This window comes from Mytilus edulis, chromosome 14 (genome assembly GCF_963676685.1).
Source record: "Mytilus edulis chromosome 14, xbMytEdul2.2, whole genome shotgun sequence".
Lineage (NCBI taxonomy): Eukaryota > Metazoa > Mollusca > Bivalvia > Mytilida > Mytilidae > Mytilus > Mytilus edulis.
In genome coordinates this window covers 13,545,393-13,566,619 of record NC_092357.1, presented here as the reverse complement: position 1 = coordinate 13,566,619, position 21,227 = coordinate 13,545,393, and the positions used below count along the sequence as shown (strand labels likewise).

Here is a 21,227-nt window from a genome sequence, read left to right as displayed (position 1 = left end):
AAGGAAGAAAGGTAGTTAGCAGTATCCTTTAATTTAGTTCTGTTATATTGATGATGAGCTCTCACTAAATCATTCAATATTTGGTAAAAAAAGGATACAAGGGATAAATTTAAAGCTGTATCTTGACTTAAATCTAAAAATTGACAACGAGGGATAGTTGTTTTCCTAATATATATTCCTTGGGATAGAGATAGAGAGTTTCTCCTCACACGGAAGCTTTGCAATAAAGAGTTGCAAATGGTGAAGTTTAAGTTTTACTTGGTGTGGAATTTCATGGGCAACATTACGGTTGCTACATACGTTCGCTCCTCTTGTCTGCGTAATCTTCTGCAGCACTTGGGGTTGCGTGATGCTAAGTGTTTATTTTTTTTCTCTGCTATCTTTTGTGTTAATACTATTTTTGTGTTGACTTTGTCATTTTATATCCGATTTATTAATTTGAATGTGCTTATGGTTTCTTTCAAAATTATGCTTAATGAGTCATTGTTGAATAAAAAAACTCACCCGGTAAAAGAGTCTTTTCAAAAACCTGTAAACCAAAATTAAGATGCATGAGGTATGTATCAACGTTAATTTGTTTATAATTTAAAACTGCAAATTGCAAAAAATGATGATAAGGTCTCACGTACAATGTCTTTTTAAAACATAATTCCTATAAGTATTCATATTACTTGTTGAAAAAAGTTTTAAAACATTAAAAAAAATAAAACTTTTTTCAATAGCTACTACTAACAATATCAAACCATTTTGTATTACCTTAAATAACCTTCTATTTGGTCTATAACTTGTTAATTCTATTGGCTTCTTTCCCTGAAAAACAAATATATGTTATGTATGAAAAGTATAACAATACTTAAATATTCTAGTTAGTTAAATTTGGTCCTTCAATAATTCTTGCAATATCAGACGGAAAACCATAATGATGCGAATTACACAATTATCCATAAACACAATGTTATCAACAAAGTGATTTTCATTATTTATATTGGATTAAGATGAAATGAAGGAACATAATTATATGATATCAACTTTAGTGATTAATGGGTCAGTTTCTTTAAAACGTGTAAGCTATGATTGAATCTTTAAAACAGTATCAAATAAAAAAAACCATGGACAACATTATTCGATGTTAAATGCTGTTATCTAGACTGCTTTTCAAAATTAGGGGGATACGATACAGTTTCGAATCAACAATGATTTTTTTACGAAATTTTGCATACAACCTATTATCCGTATCCGTATCCATTCAAATATGCAAATAAAAGCAAATTTCAATTTCAGTTTCTTTAAAAGATAAACTGGGTCGAAGGTAAGGCCAGAGATATGATTCGCACCTAAATGGGTGGATATTGGATCAATTTCTATGAAATCTATGAAATTATGATAAGTTTACTCAAAATGTCTGGTTTTTTTTTTCATTCTATCCTTTGGATAGACACACCTTACTATTTTATTTCAACAATTTCACTTAAGCGGACTTTGGAGGGAAAAAACACAATATGAAAGTCTTTTTTACACAAATATGCTCTAACTATGTATAAGAATACTTTGGAAAACATAATATTCAACAAAGGTTGAGGATTGTAGGATAAGCGTTTTTTTTAAAGTTGAAAAGTATTCGTCGTAGACTTTTTCATTCAAGTTATTACAAGTAATATTCATACGTACATACACAAAATCTAATTCTATTTCAAAGTAGAGGGGTCCATGTGTTTATTTGAGGTAAATCAGTCTAAATCATAAATATACAGTCGAAAAATGCATCTTTTACAGATATGTCACAGTTAAACATCGCGAAAATATTATTTTACGCTAGCAAATCCATTACCACTCCTGTAGTTGTATCGTATGCCCTTAAGCAACCAAAACCCATATACGTCATATGTATGTTTAAAGTGCAAACACCTAAGATATTTCTAAAATTGTCATTTGTTAGTATTAACCGGCTATTGCTGAAGATAAATACATTTTTACCCAAACAACAAGTTTGATAAAAAGGTAATTATGTTTACAAGATAGATATGTTTTAGCCAGTTATTGATGAAAAACTGCCTTTCTGTTTTCACTTATCTGGCTTTTGAAATGACTACCATCAGGGATCTCAATGACCTGTTTTAAGATGATGCATTGCCATCGTTAACATATCTTCCCCAGCCTTCAAATTATCCCCGCCATCGGTTAATTATGTTCCGTAATCGTCAAATTAAATCCGCCATTGTCAAAATTTGTTTTCGTTTTCCTAGCCCGACGACAGTTTTGTTGTCAATTATAATCAATTGCACGTTCTAGCATAACCCTTAGGCTCTTTGTATCATAATTCATATTAACGCCTGCGGGATATCCGGATTAAGATCGCTAATCACCGGTGGAGGTTATCGACAAACCTGACAGGAGAACACTTAGAGTGCATTTCTTTCTAAAACAAACGATGCAAATGGCTAAGCGCGCACATGTGTTGATCATTTGTGTATAATATACTTTTGCAAAATTTACATTATCTTTAACAAACTATGCACTCGCTAGAAATGCGTCTACAGTTTGTCGTTCATCGTTTTTTTAGTACAAACGCTACTTTTTTTTCTAACTTCAACTTGATTAAACGATGTATTTGTTTCTATGTTTGTAAAAAAGTCTGCTTACAAACAAACTGTTCATGCATCATTGATAGTTCAAACAGGGTCAGTAAACACTGATTAAACGATGTATTTGTTTCTACTTTTGTAGCGTTTAGAAAACAATAACAAACGCCTAAAAACGTTTACAAAATTTTGGTTAGAAAAGAAATGCACTCTTAATTTGCTCAAGATAGACGATGTTTAACACTCAAAGTCTATCATTCGAATGTAGTTATTTGAAATTGTCACGTGCTCTGGTTTATCAATACATGAATAGGGTTAGAACAATTTTCGACAAGGCGCAAGTGTTCCAAGAATTTAATTAAAAGGCGCGAAGAATGATGTAGTATATTGATATTTTCTATATAAAATGCAATATTTAGTGGTGTACAATTAATTACTCTGAACGTTTAAATTGGCCCAACATGAAAAAGCCTGATTGGTTGTCCTGACTTCTTAATTCAAAAGTGCAATGTGTTTTCAAATTTCGAAGTGCTTTGTTTCGTATTGATATAACTTTTTGTCCACATTTGTACAGATTGACATTTTATTTGCAAATGATTTTTTTATATATATTCGCATTCATGGTTTGCTTATAATTGTCTTATTACATTAAAAAAAAGTTTGAATGTTTTTCTGCTTTCTCCTTTCCATTGCAAATTTAGATTTTCACAAAAGAAGCACATGTTATCGATATTTTTTCTAATTTCTTTAAATACATTTGTTTTATATTAGGACAATTTGATATGATTTTTGGTGTTTTAACGCAACTTGTGAGCACCGCATTTAGGCTATTTCGTGGCGGCCATTTTTATTGGCAGAGGAAGCCGGAGTGCCCGGAAAAAACCACGACCTTCGATAGGAAAACTGACAATCCCAGTCAATTAAGTCGGGTGCACCCGCATGAGTCACCGAGGCCCCTTTATTAAGATGAATAATTGGTCTTGTGTAGTTACAGGTAAGTAACACTATATATTTGTCATAACTCTATATTAATAACACCAATTAATGAATTTATTATAACGAGGAATAAAACTCGCTTTTTCTGGTCCTTACTTCAGAATTCACTATGTTTGGATCACAGTTACTGTCCAGCATGTATGAGACCCACTGGACGCTATCTTTTTCTGCAACTATATGTAGCGCTGTATTGCCCTTCTGAAAAAAAAACAGTAAATGAATGTGCAGTTTGATATTTGTGTAAAATCTTGTGCATATTTTGTTTTAAACATTTGCTTTCTTTTTATTGATCTTATTTTCCAGATTTTTATGAATTCATGCGTATTAATCTTAAACTCTTATTACAAGTTGTATTATGTAAGTATTTCCCATTTGAATTTATATTATCTTCTACTGTCATTACATGTTTATCAAACAAGACATCATTTCCGTTTCGTTTGTTATGAAAAGTTTAAGAATTCTGTAATACAATTCTTTCAAATCTTCGTCACATAAACTGGATATGTACAACATAAATTGTGTCTAGAAAAAATGAAAATGATCGGGAACTTTAAACCTTCTTGTTTTAACAAGGGGATGATGAAACGAAGACTTAAACAATGAATTTCCCTCGCCTTACGGCTCGCGAAATTTATCATTTTCTCGATTGGTATTTTTCGCAAATACCCCCCCTTAACATGATATACATGTTTAAAATTTTCTATTCGTTATCAGACATTTTGAGGATAACTTCAAATAAGTTTTATAGAATTTTCAAGACATTGTATTAATGGTAAATGACATTTCGTTTTTTTCGGTTTTTTTTCGGGGGTGGGGGTAAATTGTTTGAAGAATTTTGTGGTAAGATTGTTTGTTACTCTGTGTAAACTGATTATCTAAATGCTATATAAATGTCCTTTGAATGAAGAGAACTACTGTAGAAACTAAGCTTATTGTCTATTAATAAACATATATTATATTTTTGTGTTTGACTACAACATATACTAAATATAAAAAAAGGTTTTTTGAAATCCTGCATCTAAATCTGTTTTTTTTATGTATTTTCGTTATTGTTTGAATAATAACACATTGTGGTCATGGGGTCCCAAATTAAACTTGTGTTTGAGTTTTATCAAAAAATGAATTATTGGGGTTCTTGATATGCTGATTCTAATAATTAACTTATACATTGCATCATAATAGACAAATGTCCAAATTCAATTGTTTCAGTTCTTTGAACAAATTCGTTTTTTGTCACAAACGAATTTTGTGTCAAATATTCACAATCCATGCTGTTATAAGCTTACATGTTGTGTTCACATTTTAAACAGTATATGAATCTAGATCTGTATTTAAGATTTTATTGCATTCATGGATTTCATTGTTATTTTCAAAACGGTAATTTTACACCACAATCCATAACTGTCAAATGAGACTTCAGTAGAAATACGTTAAACAAACATTAATAGTATCGTAACTGTTTGCTGAATAATCATTATAAATGTTAAGGAGAGCAACAATGTGCCTTGTTTATTTACATAAAAATAGTTAGAGAAATTGATCACTCGTTCAAAGCTCTGATTTCTTTCCAGGCTTTGGCTATACTGTCTAGCTTTATTCAACTCTTATTGTTACAAAATATGACTGTATTAGACACGATTTTCTATCGACGATATTATAAAAGGCATTCTGTACAATATTTTGATAATGATGATTTATCATATAAGCTGAAGGACTGATGATCCATATATAACACTTTGGACGGATTGCTTTGAATTATTTGGGAGTGCAAGTGTTGTATGTTTCTCAGTTCGGAAGTACCTGTGATGATATTTCAGACTTTTAGTAAACCAATACACCCATTAAATGCCTAAATAGGTATAATGATTTTATATTTAAAATAAGTTGGTTTGTCATTAAACGTCGAATTTTCCAATTGCCATTTGCTGTTTGATATTGAGGTATTTAACATAACAAACTTAGATGCCATATATAAGTGGTTATATTTCTTAAGAAGAAAAAAAAACCCTACATAATTCATCTAGTGATACTTACATTATCTTGCATATTCTTTTCACACCCATTTTCAATTAAAATCTGTACTGATTCTATTAGATTTTTATCAGCAGCATAGTGTAATGCAGTCTTTCCCACCTGAATTAAAAACAAAACAATAACTTTTAAGGCAGGCAGTTGAACATATAACAAATATACATTAAAATGAAAAATAAATTGTTATATATATATATACGTGTTCCGTCAAACAAGTATAGACGTTACGCGCGATGTTCGTACATACAAGTGTAACACGACGTCGCGACTTTTTCAGTAAACAAGCTTATCTTTTAAAAAAGTTAAACTTTGCTAACGTTTATGTTATTGACAAATGATTAATGAGTGTTTTTTTTAATTGTTTGTGATCAATACATTCCATTGTATTGGTGTGTACATGGAACAATAACTAAATAAGTCTTTTAATTCCTTCACTGTTTATTTGCGTTACTGTATAACAAAAACGATATGAAGAATCTGGAGTTTGGTTGATAAATGTTTCTTAACGTATTGCTTTATATCGCATATATATTTTCAATCTCTATTTTACCTTTGAGACAATGACATTCCTAAGGATATGTACTAGAAACTTTAAGTCTATGTTAATCTTGATGTTTTTTGATGTCTGTATTGATCATAAATCATATTGTGTCATAGCAACATTTATTGCATATATAATATACCTTGAAGTTCCATTATTCTAATACCAGAGTCCAAACGGACGGCTTCGGGACGTAGGTAAAAATCGGAAATTAACTCTTAACTGGAGACTAACTGCTGTGATAGCATAATAACGACTATTTCGTGTAGTATCGTGCTGTAAGTTTTTGTCTAATCAATTAAAACGATTATTTTGAATCTATTCAAATATGCTTCGAAGTACGGTCCATGTAGGATTTTTTTTCTGTAAAAGAAACGCCCCGTGAAATCGTCATCTTTAATTTTTCCTAAAGTTTCAGGGCAAGTAAATGCGCAAAATAAATAGTACTTTGCATTTTCTTCATCTTTTTATAGGAACAGTATAGTTCTTTCTGCAATTAAGTTAGTCATTGCATATTCAGAGTTAGTTTTGTCGTCTTCATCAGTATGTTTTTCATGAGGTCCGGTTGTGAGAAAAAACTGATTGTAAAGTTTGTATCCACTACTAGGTTAAAAATTTTGAACCAAATCAAGATTTGTTTTGTCTACAAACCTGAGTATCCGCTGCCTTCAATAATGAGACTCCGTATCGTTTAGGTTAAAATATACCGGTCAAAACTATATATTTTAAATACAACATTCAACGGCATGTGGTAGAATATGAAAAAAGTCGTATTTTAACCGTTTTCAAAATCTTTTGAATAATCAGAAAAATGGTTTGTAACGTTTACGTCCAAATTGAGTCTGAAACGTCGTTTTTACGCAAGTGCGACATTCTAGTAAGACTCCGAAAAATCGACGGTGATTTTAAATTACTAATAGGAAATTGATGTATTTTAGATTTTTGGAAAATTGAGAATGATAACATTTCGAAAAATCATTTCAATTCGATTTTATCAGAGCACGGGTAAGTAAACAATTGCCGTAAATTTGAGTTAAGTTCGTTTTTATGCCAAAAATAAGGAAGTGCGAAAACATTGTTAGCCTTTGAAAAATCGCCCATAAATCATCATTTTTATATTTTTTATAATATTTGTCTAAAAATTTCAAAAATTAAGCAAAATAACATTGACGTAGAAATAAAAATTCTAACTTTCTTTCAAATCTATATTAATTTTTTTGAACTCTCAAAACCGTTATCCCCCTAAAAATTCCAAGTGAGACAGAAATGCCTTAGTTGTATAGAACGCATTTTTTTCTATGGAATTATAATAACATCTTAAAATATTGCGTAAATCACTGAAGAAACATTTCTGTAAAAATCCGTTTTTTTAAATATTTAATGGTTAAGATACAAATCATGGTTCAGTTGTAACAATAAACGAAACATGTCCCGCGGGACACCCTAAAAAATCCCTTTTTAAATTAAAGCTTGTCGCATATAACATAGTTTATACAATTATTTTCTTAGTTTTTCTTTTAAAAAAACCTTATATTTTAAAATGCTTACAACAGAAATTTGTTTTAAGTAACAAAATTGCAATTTTGAGACCTGTATCTTTCCGAACACGTCAATTTTTTCAATGAGGTACGAACATCGCGTGTAACGTCATAGTCATTGTACACATTAAAAGAGAATCTGAAGATATCAAAGGCATGTTTTACCCAATAGTCAAATACAAACTGATAAAACGGATTATTAAATATTCGAAAGAAACCAACAGATATAAATTTAGGAATTCGATATACCAGATAAAAGATAACCCAAATCCATTGAAATCACTCGCAATATTTCCAATGACTCCAGATTACCTTCGTTATACAAATGAAGATAAGTTGTAAGACAAACTAAATAATTATCATAATAAAAAACAACAAATAGTAAGTTTGAATTTTGGCAATTTTTTGTCATGGATTTATTAGGACAGTTCAACTATATATCAACCGGCCTATGAATTTGCATTCATCGACAATGTCTCATTAATGTCCAAGATAAAAACATAGAAGGGCAACCATCATATGTTTTCTCCAAATGGCAACTGGGCTACCAGACGCCAACTGTAATAAATTCAGCCATTCAGTAAATCAATATATTCAGTTCATATTCTGTCCAATCCATGACGCTTCTTTAAAGATATCTGAAAATATACAACAGAGAGCAGAAAATATTCTCAAGGGTGGGATAGGGTGGGTTTTGTGTTCCTTCAGTTCAAATTACGCAATGAACAAATCACGAAAAGCATGCAATTTTATACCAAATAAAAGCGGGAAAACCGATTACGAAATTATGTAGGTAAATGAAAGACGCTCAAGTCCTTCAAAATTAAAGAAAAGATAACTCTAGTTTATCAGACGATAATCTTAATTTATTAAATTGATTTAATGCTTAATGATTAAATCTTATTATTAAATATTCGAAAGAAACCAACAGATATAAATTTAGGAATTCGATATACCAGATAAAAGATAACCCAAATCCATTGAAATCACTCGCAATATTTCCAATGACTCCAGATTACCTTCGTTATACAAATGAAGATAAGTTGTAAGACAAACTAAATAATTATCATAATAAAAAACAACAAATAGTAAGTTTGAATTTTGGCAATTTTTTGTCATGGATTTATTAGGACAGTTCAACTATATATCAACCGGCCTATGAATTTGCATTCATCGACAATGTCTCATTAATGTCCAAGATAAAAACATAGAAGGGCAACCATCATATGTTTTCTTCAAATGGCAACTGGGCTACCAGACGCCAACTGTAATAAATTCAGCCAAATGCTAGCAAACTTGTTTGTAAGCATCGCCAAACAAAATTTATCAATCCATGACAAAAAATTAACTTTAACACACAAAACAAATGAAAAAACCTTGGTTTTGAACAAACATATTAATTGAACGGAGTTTAACAACTAAACATTAGTTCAACGAAGTATATCAACTATACTAGACATTAGTTCAACGAAGTATATCAACTATACTAAACATTAGTTCAACGAAGTATATCAACTATACTATACAACAGTTCAACGTAGTATATCAACTATACCATACAACAGGTCAACGAAGTATATCAACTATACTATACAACAGTTCAACGGAGTATATCAACTATACTATACAACAGTTCAACGAAGTATATCAACTATACTATACAACAGTTCAACAAAGTATACCAACTATACTATACAACAGTTCAACGAAGTATATCAACTATACTATACAACAGTTCAACGAAGTATATCAACTATACTATACAACAGTTCAACGAAGTATATCAACTATACTTAACAACAGTTCAACGAAGTATATCAACTATACTATACAACAGTTCAACGAAGTATATCAACTATACTATACAACAGTTCAATGAAATATATCAACTATACTATATAACAGTTCAACGAAGAATATCACTTAAACTATACAACAGATCAACGAAGTAATCAACTTTATTATACAACAGATCAACAAAGTAATCAACTTTACTATACAACAGATCAACGAAGTAATCAACTTTACTATACAACAGATCAACGAAGTAATCAACTTTACTATACAACAGATCAACAAAGTAATCAACTTTACTATACAACAGATCAACGAAGTAATGAACTTTACTATACAACTGATAAACAAAGTAATCAACTTTACTATACAACAGATCAACGAAGTAATCAACTTTACTATACAAAGGATCAATGAAGTAATCAACTTTACTATACAACAGTACAAATATAAACAACGTGCACAACAACAAAAAAAAAAAAATATTCAACTATGTATTTACAACTAACAACAAAACTGTTGTATATTCAACAGAGCTGTTCAACTTGATGCATGCGTTTAACAACTGAAATAAATTATTCAACTGACATACAACTTCATGTGTCCATGCACGATGGCTTACAACTTTAAACAGTTTAAAATTCATCTGGATATAAAAATCTGTTTGGATACTTAGTAAACAACTCTAATGCTGACTGAATAGCATTAATAAAAATGTCATTGCCAATATATGACAGATTCGCCATCATCAGCGAAAAGAGTTGGATGGATATCATCAAAAACAGTCTGAAACTGAAATCTTGTCAATGATTTCCCATTTATATGGCAAAAATGAGGACCATCGTTTCCAGGTCTTATTTGCAAAAAGGCTTTCAAACTTTGTAGAGGACAAATCTCATTTGATTCATTTTTATTTATTTTTTACAACTAAAGTAGTGGATCTCCCTTTTTGATCAGTTTTTGAAAAAAAATTTATCGTAATAAACAGCTGATTTAAGAAGGTCAATATAAACATCCCGCCTATGTAAAATATGCTCTTGCATAACATTCGTTGTAATGGCAAATTCACTCACACGTAAAAAGCATCAAGCTAAGTTAAATGCTGTTAAATACAATATTGTTTCATAATAAGAAGAGCACACGTGTCTCAAAGCCACATTTAATCTAATCAAAATATCAACAGTCAAAGGTTCCCGAAGATCTTAAGAGTTGTAATGTCTATCACAACCACCCAAAAGTTTCTGTATGATAAAAGATTTAGTTAAATCTATATTCCCTTGAATTTTTAATTTGTAACTTATTCCAGATATATATGATCTAATTGTAATGATGAATAATGATTTAGTGACAAAAAAAACCAATATAACCAATAATTTGTCTGTTACTTGGTGGCCAACTAAGGGGAATAGAATATTCCATCCTGAACATATTGAACGAATGCAATGCATTTTCATAAACATTTCTTGTACTTTGAGAAATTGAATAATTCAACAATTTTGAAGCTTCTATAACAAAAGATCTAGGAATTCGTGTGGAATAGTCTGTGGCGTCCGGTCGGCATTGCTCGTTACTTCTCTGAACTTCTTCATCTGTCCACGAGATAAAGCATCAGCAATAAAATTGTATTTTTAAAAAATATGCAACGCTTTAAATTGAAAATTAAATAACAATGTCCACAAAACTATTTTTCTTAACAAAAAATAACCCCGTCTTTTTTTGAAGATTTTGAATTTAAAATTGTAACAACAGCCATATTATCACAATGAAAAATTATCTTCTTATTCGTAAACCTTTCTTTCCATAAATAGATGGCCAAAGCAATAGGTATAATTTCCAAATAAGTAATGTCACTTAATAAAACTTTGTCCCAATTATGGCCATTGTAAAATTGCCCATGGTCCATTTAAATAAGCTGCAGAAACCAGTGAATGACCTTCTGCACTGTCAGTATACAAATGTAAATCAGCATTTGAAACCCAATCTAAATCTTGGATATATGTATAGCCATTAAATTCTTTATAAAAATATTGCCACATATGCAAATGATCTCGTATTCCTTTGGTCAATCTTATAAAATGATGAGATTTTTTAACATTTTTAAAAGCCATATAGACGCCAATACCCAATTTATCTGATCTTAAGTTTTGATTTTAACACTGGTATTCTAACCAACATCTCATCTGAATAAATTAACAAACCTAAACATTCCAGTTTTGTGCAAGGACCTTCTGGTTTTTTTTTTTTGTTTTTTTTTTTTATTTGCTATAGGAACTTCAAAGTTTGAACAAACTTTCGAAAATGCAGTCATAAGAAAGAGACAGTCATCTTTATGAGCTTCTCCAACAAAAATAAAATCATCAAGATAATGATCCAAATTTTCAGAATGCGTTTTAATTTTAACTGACCAATGTAAAAAGGTTGAAAATTTTTCAAATGTAGCACAACTAATAGAACATTCCATGGGCATTATTTTTTTGGATATAGTAAAGACCATTTAGTTTGATGCCTAAAAAAATCAAAATCACCAGGATAACATTTAAGTAAAGGAAATGCCGATTTAATATTCATTTTTGCCATTAAAGCCGAATTCCCCATTTGTTTAACAATTTTGACTGCATTGTCAAATGATGAATAAGTGACCTTGGTAAACTGAGTATCAATAAAATCATTGATACTTTCCTTTGGAAGTAAGACAAATAAGTTATCAATCTAAGTCCACCAGTTTTCTTAGGAACTAAACCAATAGGAGAGCACCGAAGATTTGAAATAGGTTTATGTTTGAATGGGCCTTCCATTCGACCTAATGATATCTCATTATTCAACTTCTTTTGAGCTTCAATAGGGTTTTTCAAAACAGACAACAAATTTCTATATTCACATGAACGTCTAGGACCTAATGAATTTTAAAACCATATTTAAATCCATTCAAAAGTTCAACAGCGCTTTGTTTATCATGATATAGTTCCAGAAGCTTAGAGAGTTCATTTACATTAACCGGAGATGTTCCTAGGGCCCAAATATTAAACTGGTCTGGATGTAGTTCTGAAAAATTATAAATTATCTTTGCTGACAACCTCCTTTTGGGTTTTGTCTATTAGCAGAGTTGTTAACAAAAGGTGAAATGTTATTTCTCTTAAACCTAGATGGACCAGTATTACCTTCATTGTCCATAAAGCAACGACATCGTAAAGCAGGATGATTAAAACCACATTTGAGACATGCATGCCTGTGTTGGCAATTGCGTTTATTGCAAAAACCTTTAAAATTAAAATCTCAGCATTTATAACCAACATTAGCCTGCTGTTGTTTTTGGATATTGTTAGTTAAAATACGCAACCACAAAAAACCATCTCTGGATGACCATTTTTCAGTATGATCCCTCGATACTCTCAAACGAGATTGTTGGTCATAAGAATACCATTTTTTAACAGGATGATCAGCCGCTGCACCCCTTATTATTGACATATATGAGAAAAGTTCACTTGCTTTTCCAGGATACCTTTCAATAAGGACCTGGGCATAAGCAATAAAACAATCAGTCCAATCCTCAACAGAATTAACAGTATGGTTTTTCCTAACTTTGTTTTGTATAACCAGCATACCGTCATTAATGCCAATGGTGTTTTCATTTGTTTGACTGTTGAAATTGTTGTGAATGCAAAAGGGACAAATCAATATATTCAAAATTCCTTAAGCTTTTGACTCATCAATAAAACAACCTCATTTAAACCAGGCAACATTAGATGTTCATCAAAAACTTCAATAACCTCACCTAAGGCAGCTAATTTAGGTTCAATCTCTTGAATTCTACATCTGGTTGCAAGGCAACTAGTTGAGGTCCATCAACAACTCCGTCTTATTCCTACAGGGGCATCTTCATCAATATCAACTTTGGGACGCCTTTTCGCATTCCTAAATGGTAGTTGAAGTTGTTCCCTGGGAGCCATTCTAAGACGAAGTCTCCAACCGGGTCCTGCCGACGACGCCTACCTCTATCTCTTGGCATTGTTATAAACTATTATAATTATAAAAACAGATTAGCTACATACATCAAGTCTTAAAAGCCCATTCACCTTTCAAAATATAAATTCAACTTCTTATAAAATTTCAATCATTCGATTTAGATAAATGAAATACCACATATAACCCACTACGTTGTCTTAAATAAAATTAATACATTTGAATGCATTAAACAACTGAAGTTGGTAACAAAACACAATTAAAACAAGTGCAATGTTCCTTCAAACCAAATATAACGTCGTTATAAACGGTAAGTTAAATTACCAAGCTTATTCAATTATCTGCAAATTAAAAAACTTATAAAAGATGTACGTGGAACAAATTAAACATTAGCGGGCATGTAAATGTTAACACGGCTTACACTACAAACATGTAATTACCTGTTTAAAGAATATCGCTCATACATTACAATCAAAACAAATATATCACCTGTATTAAAGCATTTTAAATTTAATGCTACATGTATTCAACGATTAATATATGTGTGCACAAATGTAACTATTGAATAATAGTCTAGTCAGTATAAATGCTATCGAAGTAAGCGATACATTGAATTAAGAATCAAACTATTTGCAAGAACAACTTACAAATAAAATAAAATTATTCTTTTATAAATTACAGAAATAAAATCATTCAGAAAATTCAACTGCAACAACTATATCTATTTATCACTAAAACAAATGTACTTATCTTATGTCTGAATCAGCCCATCCTTTTGTGTTCCTTCAGTTCAAATCACGCAATGAACAAATCACGAAAAGCATGCAATTTTATACCAAATAAAAGCGGGAAAACCGCTTACGAAATTATGTAGGTAAATGAAAGACGCTCAAGTCCTTCAAAATTAAAGAAAAGATAACTCTAGTTTATCAGACGATAATCTTAATTTATTAAATTGATTTAATGCTTAATGATTAAATCTTATTATTAGATAATTAACTGAGTAAATTGTGATTCAATACGTACACTTCAAATGTCATCATCTATAATTAGGCTGTTACGTAAACATACATCAATCACACACTCTCACCATCCAACTCAACTGACAATGACCTCAGTATGTATTACATGTATGTCTTGATCACAGTATATGTGACAGACAGCGTAGTGGTACTTTATATTCATATTTAAGCAATGATATCAGACTTAAAAAACAACAACTTGTAAATCAACGCCGAATCCTGAAAATTACGCGCGTCTGGCGTATATACAAAATTAATTCATGGTATCTATGGTAAGCTTATTATGCTACTTTTAGCTGTTCAATATTCTTACGAAAGAGGTGAGCTATTCTTAAAATTATTTGACAGCTAAAGGTAACATACTGGTTTCTTAAAGGTAAATGATAGTCCAATCACTGAAATAAAGAACGGATAAAACAATAGAATGACATCACAATAAAGTTTTAATTACTAGTATACTAGTATTCCATTTAATTTATTACATATGTACCGTAAAGTTGTTCTAGTGAAACATGTTAAAGAAGTAGTCATCTTTGACTGGGGTTCGATTGAAAAGCACTGTTTCTTGTTAATTTTAATGGTCACAGATCTTTTGAAACTAGCTCTTGGTAGAATAATTACAAAAACAGGAAACGCTGCTTTTGTTACACATAGACTATTTTCTCCGAATGTGAACTCTATCGGGGATATCATGAGGTGCATCACTTTTAAAATAGTTACTTAAAGATTTCTACTTAAAATAATTTTATTCTTATAATTTTTTTAAGCTATTGAATATATTATCAACCACGAACCTCGGTTTGTAGATTTAGATCAATGTCTTTGTCTATAAGCAATTGCATGATGTCTTTGTTTTCGTACAATGCACAATCGTGAAGAGCAGTGAATCCATTCTAAAAAAAAAGAATTTGCGTGTTTCATAGATACATTAGGTTTTAGTAATTATATATTCAAATGATATTTAGCATTTATAACTTATATTATGATATCTTATGAGTTTTTGTTAAACTAGACCTTCATTAACTCCTCAAATAGTCATATTATGATGGTCGAGTCTGCTTTTGACAGTTCGGTGAGCATTTTCAAATCAGATCTGACCTTTAATGTTATCGAGAAAAGAAACAGTACAACTAAATGCTGTATTATATATATTCCAATTCAAATTAGAATTGTTTAGGTCATTGATGCACAACCTGTGTGAACAATATACTAGCTATGAAAACTTCTTAACAAATATTTATTGAGTGCAAGTGAAAAGTCTGTACACAATTGAAGTTGATCAGTGTGAAAAAGTACACAAACAATAAACATGACTTAATTATCTATTGTTATTTAGAAACATAATCAGATGATAAACGTTGTTGCTTCATATTCCAAAGATGATTTCATTCATGTAATCCATTACAAGTGAACCCTAGTGAATTGTTTGAGAAATTGTAATTGTAAATAGCTTCACAGAAAACCGTTTTATCTTATCTTACTTAGTCCCTATAATAAAGATTAATCTTAGAAATAAATAATGAATAAAATGCACTTCGATTACATCAGCTTAATAACTACCAACTAGATAAATCATATAAGTTATATTCAAAATTACCTGTGTTACACTGATTTGTCTCATGTTATAGATGTATTTTTTTAAAAATTATTTTACGTGTTGTATTAATATTGTGTTTAGATAAAAGTAGTTCATTCAGTGTATGTTTACTTGATTTTGTTGATATGTCTATTTGACCGAATTAAGCCATTTCAATAGAAATTTTATAGTATGCCTTTTTGTGTTCTAATATTATACTACTGTTACAGGTTAGAATAAAGGTTGGTGTCTGAATCTTATTGCACTTGTCTTATGTCAGTGGTTGTCGTGTGATGATGTGGGTCTTAAGTGATTATGTATAGATTTTACCGTTGGTTTTACTAGTAATTTTATATTTTATAATTCGATATGTTGAAGGCTGTGCAATGACCTACATATATGAAGGTTTACTTTTTACACATTGCGACGTGTATGGAGAGTTGTCTCATAGATACTCTTACCACCACATTTCCGAAGTTCAATGAAATATAATGTTTATATGCAGAGGCACGAATATCTTGTATGATGCAGTCTGATCCTTAAATATATGTTAGCTATGAGAAGAACAAACATGATATTTTCGCTGCAATAACGTAATGTTCAATTACGGGCATTTTAAATCATAAAATAAGGATCCTATAGGGGTGATATGTAGTTACGATTCACATGGTCACTTTAATTTTTTCATCAAACGCACAGTGTAAATTGTCCACATATCGATTCAATTAATATATTTAACCAATGGGTAAAGTAAAAACTCCATTATGTGCTCGAAGTAATTATTTTCTTACGATAAATTGTCAAAATATTATTTACTTAAGGTAGCACAATACAAAGATTTTTCATCCCCAACCAGACATCTTTAAACTGTTGTAATTCCACTCATCTTTCTTTAAATTTTATAAATGAGGTACCAAAAGAAAGAAGAAGGATTAATCTTCCAAATTGTGATAATTTCATTATGACATAATTATTACATAATTAATTGTTATGTAATTAGTTGCCATATTGTGATGTCCATACTTGAATGAATTTAGCTTCTTTGTTATTCTTAGCATCCCAAAATATTTTATAGATTCTTGCACAACACAGTTTGACCTCCAAAACTGTGTCTCAGATTTTTCCTATTGTATTTCATTCTCTCATAAATATACAATGAAATTTGCAACAATAATTCATAAGAGATCACTAAATTCAATTGGGTATAAAATTTGTTCTATTGATGTTTTTGGAAATCTGAGACACAGTTTTGGAGGTCAAGCTGTGTTGTACCAGAATCTATTAAATATTTTGGGATGGTATGAAGAACAAAGACGCTAAATTCATTCAAGTGTGGACATCACAATATAGCAACTTATTACATAATAATTAATTATGTAATAATTATGTCAAAATGAAATTATCACAATTTGAAAGATGAATCTTTCTTCTTTCTTTTGGTACCTCATTTATAATATATAAAGCAGGATTAAATGAATTACATCAGTTTAAAGTTGTCCCATTGGGAGTGAACAAATCTTTGTATTGTGCTACCTTAAGCCAAAGCAGGCGTTTTTTGTGGGTTTGTCTTTTTAACTTGAGTTTATTCTATTTCTGATTTTCAAATTTATTACAGTAATTTAATTTCAATTTTATGAAAGTATCATGCACAATCATGCTAACTGTGCTTGTAACTTGTGTCAGCGCTTTGAATACTTTTCTGTTTTTATTTTTCAAATATTTCTATGAAAAAAAATCACTGAACAGTAATGATTTACGAAATGTGTATCTGGTGCTGTAAGTTGGTATATATCATGTCTGACTGTGACGTGTGGTGGAAAGTATTCAAATTTCGTTTACCTTGGCTTGTAAATTAAGGTCAATACTCCTGTCGAGTAGTATTTTGGCGAATTCTGTTCGCCCGTTCCATGCAGCATGATGAAGTGCAGAACTACCATCCTGGCCAGAGAAAAATATAGCAATATTATCATACTACTAAACTAAATATATAACATATAGGTGATTAAATCAGATATTAGCTACTAGTATATATTAGATATATATCAACTAAGGCACATCAGGGGAATTGAAGTAACTAAAAGTGACACATCACAACTAAAAAAATTTAAATTATTTGTTATTCCGACACCGACTTTGCTATTTAGGTCACTATATATAAAGTTTCTAGATTGATTAAAATTCACACAAAAAAATGTAAACTTATTATCAAATTTTGACATGAAATGACACGATTAAAACCATAATAGACGGTATGTCTTCTTAATCAATTTGTTGTCCGTTCTAGTGGTAACTCCGTTTATAGTTGTTTTAGTTGATTAGTAGTAAGTTAGTGATTATTGGTACACATAACTAAACATTTATTCAAAAATTGTTTTAAATCAAAGTTTAACATCACAGGTTATAGTTTGACTTGATAGCCAACCCATAATTTTAAGAGATGTATGTTTGATCAACCGTACAACACGATACATGAATTACCAAATAACACATAGATAATCAATAGTATTAAACAAGTGATTGTGAAATGGAATAAGATAGAATTTTTAAATAACATACATTACTGAGAAAAAAAAAATCTTATGAACATCAACATGTTGTATGATTTGTCTATCAATTCGAATAATATTGGACAGTTATAATATATCTTTATTATTTTTAAGAATTAAAACTGTGTAATACATTTCATATCAGTTTTTGTTCATTGTACTAATGTTTCTAAAAAAAAAAATGATGCGTTTCTGCGTTTATGTCTTAAAATGTCAATTATTTTAATAATTGGTAAGTTATTGATTAAATCCTATACCCATCGTGAATACTGCGTCATGGCAATTGAATGCACAGTACAAACATTTCAGCATACGAGGCATAGCATAATGTTTGTGTAAGTTAAAATCTTCAATCTTAACAAAAAACTCTAAAATCATTGGAAACAATCAGGAAAATAAATAACTGAATCATTCAGTCCGTAAGTCAACTTTGAGAATTATCAACTCGGGTATTTTGTACTTTTTAGAAAAATTACCGAGTCAGGAAAATGAAGTTGTTATTCATTTGTTTGATTTATTTGAGCTTATGATGTTGCCATTTGGTAATGGACTTCCGTTTAGAATTGTCGTCAGATTTCGGTATTATTTTGTTAATTTACATGCATTTTGCCTCAAAGACAATAGTGATCTCCATACTTCCTATACTAACGTTTTGGGTAGAAAGAAATGAAATATGCAGACTTGTTGTACATGTTGTAGGCAGGAATATTAAAAATGCGTTATTGTAAATGTATCGTTTCATTAACAAAGCATTACCTTTTTAAAGTTTTAAACATTTTGGAACGGGTCTATGCATTTCTGAGTCGCTAAACAGAAAAAAAAAACAAGGTGGGTAATCTTTAAATAAAAATACACTTTTGTTGACACGTATTATCAAAACAGTAAACGATTCGGGTTGTTGCTGTCCTGACGATTTACATATTTTCCTCTGTGGAGGTTGATATGTGACTACTAATAAATATAAATTCCTTTTTTGCTGTTGTATAAATCTTATAAATAACTTACATTGTCCTGTAAATTGATAGCTATATCATGATCAATAAGCATATGTGCTATATCTGTATTCCCACGATTTGCGGCAAGATGAAGTGCGGACGATCCATTCTTGAAACAAAAACACGTTACAATTATAAATGGTAATATCAGATATATAAATATGAAGACATCAACGAACGTACAGGAACTGAGTATCGGACCGAAGTTTTTGTCAACTTCTCCAATCAAAAATGGTCATTATTTTCAAATAGTTCTTAAGCATGAAAACACAACTTGGTTAATTGCTGCAAAGGTGAGGGATATAGATAATTTTAAAATTAAAATAGTATCGTCTGTTATTGATTCAAATACTTAGATAACCACTCATGTAAAATTCGAAGTGTAAGTTTAAAATGAGGCGCATGAAGTCGTTTGTTGGGCTTAAGACGAACTATGTATACAGAATGTACACAGTCGTGTATCACCATCACTGCTGGTGATCCAATAATTAAATCTGTTGTAGAGTTGTCAGACGTACTAATAATATAATTATTTCTGGGACTGTATCTTGCATTAATTTGTAGGATCCTTTACAATAGATATTTCAGCTGATCTGCAACAATTTCATCGTTATGCCTTATATCGGTAGGACTCTAAAGTGCGTTGGGGACGCTAACGTACGATGGTCACGCTGAAGTGCGATGGTCTACGCCAAAGTCCGATGCGAAAGTATAGACGTTCGAAATGAAGTTGGATTGTGACATTAACAGTCGTTTATACACTCCAATGATTAGCATGCCGGAAGACGAAATAAATAATTGAGGCGAACAGATGCATATTAGTATTGACGTTCATGTTAGTCGATTTTATTGAAGATAATAAACGTCGGTACAATAAAGGTATACGTTTTCAAGCGTTAATCATAAAGGACTAGGGACTATAAGTCCATTTTTGGCACCACCCCCAAATTTCATTTAATTTGTAATGTTATAACTCTATACCATAGACCCTCTGAAAATAATTGCATTTTGGGTATAACTCGTTTATTCTGTTACCTAGCAACCAATATAATCGTCAAATATGATTAATATACAGCTTAAATCTATCTATATTTGAAATTAAACCCGTTTAGCATGTAGTAAACCTTTCAATCGTACACTATTTAAATATAACATAATTACAAGCACATTTTTGCCAAATTCACTGTTGTTTATCCCTAGCAACATATCTGTACCCATGGCAACGGCAATTTGTTTTCTATTTTACAAGATTTAATTTTAAATATGTTGCAACAGAAAGACAATTTAAGATGCAAATTGTAAAAAGTAACAAACTCCAAAGTATATGTTAAGGGGAAAGCAATAATGAAACATCAACAAACAATACAAAACAACGGGAATTGCTGATATATACAGATTGTGCATCTAGTGCTTGGTGGGGTCTCACTTATCAGCGACAAGGGAAATACTATAACGACAAGAAGACGTGTTTAGCGCTAAGAAAACTTAATAGTAATTATCTAAATTAAATAGATTCAGACACATGCATTAAAGGATGTTTTTAAATATCTGTGTATTTCCATTACAGTACTTATGTTTCAGGAGGGGTTGGGGTTGGAATAAGGCACTTCTATTTACAAGGTGATAGAACGTGCATCTGGAATAGGTCA

The 21,227-nt window shown here is 30.6% G+C and overlaps 1 protein-coding gene and 1 long non-coding RNA gene across 2 annotated transcripts in view; both read right to left on the bottom strand.

Annotated features, from left to right (window-relative positions):
* The window catches only part of LOC139503015 (uncharacterized), a 76,889-nt gene that overhangs the window by 25,542 nt on the left and 30,120 nt on the right, over positions 1-21,227 (bottom strand). The window contains exons 13-18 of the mRNA XM_071292682.1: positions 19,589-19,687; positions 17,877-17,975; positions 15,256-15,354; positions 3,672-3,773; positions 757-810; positions 505-529 (exon numbers count right to left, since the gene is read on the bottom strand). Of these exons, the coding sequence (XP_071148783.1) occupies positions 505-529; positions 757-810; positions 3,672-3,773; positions 15,256-15,354; positions 17,877-17,975; positions 19,589-19,687 (478 nt within the window). The remainder of the gene's footprint in view (positions 1-504; positions 530-756; positions 811-3,671; positions 3,774-15,255; positions 15,355-17,876; positions 17,976-19,588; positions 19,688-21,227) is intronic.
* LOC139504454 (uncharacterized) lies at positions 8,068-14,411 on the bottom strand. The gene is made up of 2 exons (XR_011659233.1): positions 13,252-14,411; positions 8,068-8,323 (listed from the first exon to the last, which is right to left on the bottom strand). It is a non-coding gene; the product is annotated as an uncharacterized lncRNA (long non-coding RNA).